At 40.9% G+C, this 4951-nt stretch overlaps 1 protein-coding gene across 1 annotated transcript; it reads right to left on the bottom strand.

Moving 5' to 3' along the window:
- Window positions 1-1301: 1301 nt before the first annotated feature.
- Window positions 1302-4124, bottom strand: arl6ip6 (ADP-ribosylation factor-like 6 interacting protein 6). Its single transcript, XM_076095068.1, has 4 exons — window positions 3630-4124; window positions 3039-3092; window positions 2598-2724; window positions 1302-2432 (listed from the first exon to the last, which is right to left on the bottom strand). Exons 1-4 carry the CDS (start codon window positions 3775-3777, stop codon window positions 2339-2341), a joined length of 423 nt encoding a protein of 140 aa, XP_075951183.1. The 5' UTR covers window positions 3778-4124; the 3' UTR covers window positions 1302-2338.
- Between the last annotated feature and the right edge of the window lie 827 nt (window positions 4125-4951).

Genomic DNA, 4951 nt, shown 5'->3' on the forward strand with positions numbered 1-4951 from the left:
ATCATCATTTCATTCAGTCACGTGAGGCTGATCTGAGTGTTTGGTTTGATGAGTTATATAATTTAAGATAAACAATCATATTCTGGGTTAATTAATTAATAATGACGTCACAGTCACCATTTCAAAACATACAGACGCAATTAAGTCATAAATAAGTCAAACGCATTCCGCCGGTAGAAATCAATCCTGAGCTCATAAACAGAACACGGTTTGACCAGCTCTTTATTAGTTATTAGTATTAGTAGTTATTATTATTAAGTACAGTTATCATTTGAACAGACACAAACTTCTCAAAAGTCTCTCCAGCTGTTAAAGCCGACTGACAGCTGATCCAGCTGTCGCTGACGTTGCTTCACGTGACGCAACTGAGGAAAAGACGTCTCATATCTCTTTAAAAATATTTCCTTGTTTCCTCTCTCCTTGGGAAAGGACCCAAGTGAGGGAAACAGGGATGCAATTAAGAGACTGGGATGTATTCACAGTTAGGGTGTGACCAGAACAGATTCCAACACAACTACTGTACACCTGCTTTAGACCTGAACATGTAAGTCTTCTGTTTGGTTGGATAAATGGTTGAGATTTCAGTCTGTAACATACAAACATGTTTCTATGTCAAATTTATTTTCAGCCTATACATGCATTCATCATACCAGTCTCCATTTAAAGCAACAGACTCACTTTGAACACGTTCAGAACATTTGAGAAAAACATCTTAAATATTGAATTCTCTGACAATGATTTCTCAACTATCACATTTAAAGCTAGGGTTGGTATTCTTGAGAAACTATGAAGAGTTTAAGATTTTAAAGTGATCCAACCTAAAAACTCTATTCCAATGATTGGAGCTAGCAGCACTAAATCTAGAAAGAAAGACTCAAAGTCTTCAACACTGACAGTCCGTGCCTTCACTACATTCATGTACCACAAATTACATATTATTACGGTCCTGCATCAGCCAGATACTGTGGTTTTTCCCTTTTTTGTCAGAGCATTTGATTTATTGATGTAATGATAATTTCTACAAACATATCTAAAATGTTGTTGAAGAACATCACCAACCCTGCCTTTAATGACCTCCAATGACTGCATGCTTCTGTAAGTTCTTTTGAAAAGTGACATTTATATAAAACTCACTTACTTGATTCGGTGTATTAATCTTATGTTGGGCGTGGCACATATCTAGACTGAACTCAGTAAAGCAATACAAAAATACAAAACAGAAGAAGGAAGAATACTGCTCTGCTTGTGACACTTAAATACATATTAAATACACAGTACATAATAAATAGGCAACCAAACTCTTCTGATGTTCATAACACTTTATTTCCAAAAATAAATATTCCCTTATAATGACAGATCTCCCAACATGTTGCAGATTTATTATCACTTATTCGGTATCACTTGTCAAACTAAATCAGAGCGTTTATCAGAGCTCGTTCACAGTCACATTCAGGTGGAAACTGCCCATGTTTATTTTGTGCCGTTGATTTAGTATTTAAATATGGACATTTCCAACACAGTTGAAGCCAGAAGTAAGGCTTTAACATTGCATATATAGTGGACAGTCCATCATCACAGAAAAGAACATGTATATCCTATTTACTCCTATAAAGTTATTATTATTACAACATCTGGTCATTTCTTGTTTCAAACATAGTGAACACAGCACATCAGCAACAGCTGCTTCAGTGTACACAGGATGTCTTCAGCCAGCAGACGACTGCATGGACAGATAGCACCAGCAGCACAATACTAAATCTAGAAAGGTGGAACATAGATTTGACTTGCACGAGGCTGACCCTAAAAAAGGAGTAAATGCTTCCTGTGTAGACAGAGTTGAAGAGGTGGTTAGGGCTCTGACAGAATTACACAACCTACTGGGCTAATTCTGTACTTTTGCATACAATGTAATTGTTTGAATACAAAACATCTGGAGTGTACTACAGGAACTATAAGGAGACATTTGACTTATACACAACCACTCATACTAAGAGCACACAGCAGCAGCCTACAAGTCCTTTTCTATGGAAGCTGCTGACATGAAGCTACTGACCCGTGAAACTACTAACCCATGCTTGTTGCTGTGCGATGTCTCCAATGGAACTGTAAAGAGTCAACCAATCATATGCTTTTGTTTCACCCTGTTCCGTTCCATCTCAATGGTGCTTTTGTCGCTCGTGGTGTGAACATAGTGTTAGTGTTGGTAAAAAAAGAGACACATAATGACTCAAATTCATTCTAAACTTTCATTTGAATTAATAATGGGGACCTTCTCATTTCTTTGCAGTGTCATATGCTGATCGCTGCCCAGTACTCGTACTGAGTGTGTGTGTGTGTGTCAGGTGAGGATCCAGATGACAGTGAGCAGAGCCATGATGCCATTAAGGACAGCAACACCATAGCCCATGTGGAAACCATGGTCAGATACATCTCTAGAAGAAAACACACACACATTCACACAGTTTTAACATGTTGAAGTCTCTGCCTGAGGTCAAAGACTGTGTTGAACCACATTGACTGGATCATGTGTCATATTTACTATATATATTCACTACTATATATATATATATATAAATTCTTGTAGTGCAGTGTGTTACCTCCAGTGGACCAGTGGTGATCCCAACACCATGGCAGGCTGATGCGAGTCCAGGTAGGTCAGGGTCCATGAGAAGACACAGCAGATACATCCTACTGATACTGACAGCACCAGGATACTCCAGAAACCTACACACACACACACACACACACACACACGCACACACACACACGCACACACACACATCTCTATCCAGGCTTAAAGAGAGCTCCAGTCCTGCCACTCATAGAGGCCAGCCCCTGTGCTACTAGCATCTATATATATATATTATATACATATATTTGTTTTACAGCCGAGAGGAGTAGTCCATGAAGAGATTAGTCAATCAGGAATCATTTTCATAATTGATTAAACACTGAAGTCCTTTCTAAGTGAAGGCTCCAGCTTTGTTGTGGACTGTTGGACTATTTTCTGTTCTAAATGAACACATATTGATACTCACCCAACACCCTCTCTTCAGTCCAATCAGCTGCTGTCACTTTCTCTGCCCTCAGTTCTGAAACAGTCATTACATTACAGTCATTTAGCAGACGCTTTTACCAAAGCGACTTACAATTTAGAGTCTATCACATTTCTACACCGTAGGCACAACTACAGGAGCAATTTTTGGGGTTAAGTGTCTTGCTCAAGGACACATCGATATGGGACTAGCAGAGCCGGGGATTGAACCTCCGAACCTCTGATTGAAAGACGGCCCTGCTATCCACTTAGCCACAGTCGCCCACCAGTAGGAATCAGTACCGCTGCTGTAGCAATACTACTACTGCTACTGTAGCACTGCTTACTGTATATGTACCCTAACCCTGTTTTCTACATATTCAGCAATGGTTATCATCCCTAAATCATATCATAACACAGCTGATTGATTGATTGATTTTGGTCATCTCGAGTGCTAAATGAAACCTTTTAGAACTACAGTTTTCTGCATCATTGATTTGAAAACTTCTCAAAATGTCCAGGAAGTGTCCACATGTTTACTTTTAGCTAACACCCCCCTAATGAGGCACACGTGCACGCGCGCCCGCCCGCTCACCTTTGAGTATGGGGTAGATGAGGGCGCAGACACAGCCCACAGCGGCCACCGTTACGGCGGAGCCAAGCACCGACAGCACGACCACGGACCACGGTTTGGGGCCGTTGGTGAACGGCCGTCCCGGTCCACCAAGTCCCTGTCCTGGCATGGTCTCACAGAATGAGATCCGGAATCTGAAGGTCCCGGTATGACGCACTCTCCTATTAAAGTAGGTTACTGGTAACTTTACTTTAATGGGACAACGTGTGTACTAACAGACGCACTTCCGCACACAACTTTGTCCCTCGGGCTTTTCCGTCAGTTTAGTTTCTCTGTTTTCCCCTGTAAGCAGCCTGTGGGTACTTCTCAAGTCTCTTAATTGTCGTTTCCTCGCTCCTCGATCTGCGCCGCCATATTGACTGCCGTCCCAAAGCTCTAATGTAGCTCGGAGGAGTGAGGATCGAGGATGGAGGAGGGACCCCGGAGGAGCCATGAGCGAGGAACCACGAGAATAGACTTCCAGGAAGTCTTTTAACGGCCGACACGCCCCCTCATTGTTCATCAGTCATGTGATTGGACGCTGCAGCCGATCGGACTGACTGACTGAGTTTAACACCAGAGTGAAGACAGATCACAGAATAAACTCAAGCTTTATATTTGATTAGGTTTCTGATTCACCATCTGGTTTAAATAAATGTTCATTGTAGTCTGAACAACAAAAGGACCACAAACAACGTTCTTCATTTATTAGAATGATTTGTGTTTTCATAATCTGATATTTCCCTCAATAACTTTTATTATGAATACAATTAAAGTCAGAGAGAGCTGGAGAGACGAAACACTTTTTACATCATTCCTGAGTGTTTGATGAGTTTTATCATTTAAGAGAAACAATAATCATATTCTGGGTTATTTAATAATGACGCCACAGTCACAATTTCAAAACGTACAGACGCAAATAATTCATAAATAAGACGATCGCATTCCGCCGGTAGAAATCGATCCTGTGCTTATAAACAGAACACAGGACAGGTTGTTAACAGACTACAGAGAGAAACACCTCTACAGTGGTGATTACTGTGTGTCTTTATTAGTTATTAGTATTAGTTATTAGTATTAGTTCCTATTATTAAGTACAGTGGTCATGTGAACAGACACAAACTTATCAAAAGTCTCTCCAGCTGTTAAAGCCGACTGACAGCTGATCCAGCTGTGATCAGCTGATCCTCCGTCATCAGAAACAGACGTCGCTTCACGTGACGCACCTGAGGAAAGGACGTCTCGTGTATCTTAAAACATATTTCCTCGTTCCTCTCTCCTCGCATGGTTTCCTCCATGCATCA

Source organism: Anarhichas minor, unplaced genomic scaffold (genome assembly GCF_050575085.1).
Source record: "Anarhichas minor isolate MPS153535 unplaced genomic scaffold, ASM5057508v1 ptg000018l, whole genome shotgun sequence".
Lineage (NCBI taxonomy): Eukaryota > Metazoa > Chordata > Actinopteri > Perciformes > Anarhichadidae > Anarhichas > Anarhichas minor.

Bases quoted from the DNA above. Each gene is read 5' to 3' on its own strand.
- arl6ip6 (XM_076095068.1), bottom strand. From the start codon at position 3,777: ATGCCAGGACAGGGACTTGGTGGACCGGGACGGCCGTTCACCAACGGC. The intron at 3,093-3,629 runs GTGAGCGGGCGG...TGACTGTTTCAG, and splicing joins CATCTACCCCATACTCAAAG to AACTGAGGGCAGAGAAAGTG. The intron at 2,725-3,038 runs GTGAGTATCAAT...GTGTGTGTGTAG, and splicing joins GACTGAAGAGAGGGTGTTGG to GTTTCTGGAGTATCCTGGTG.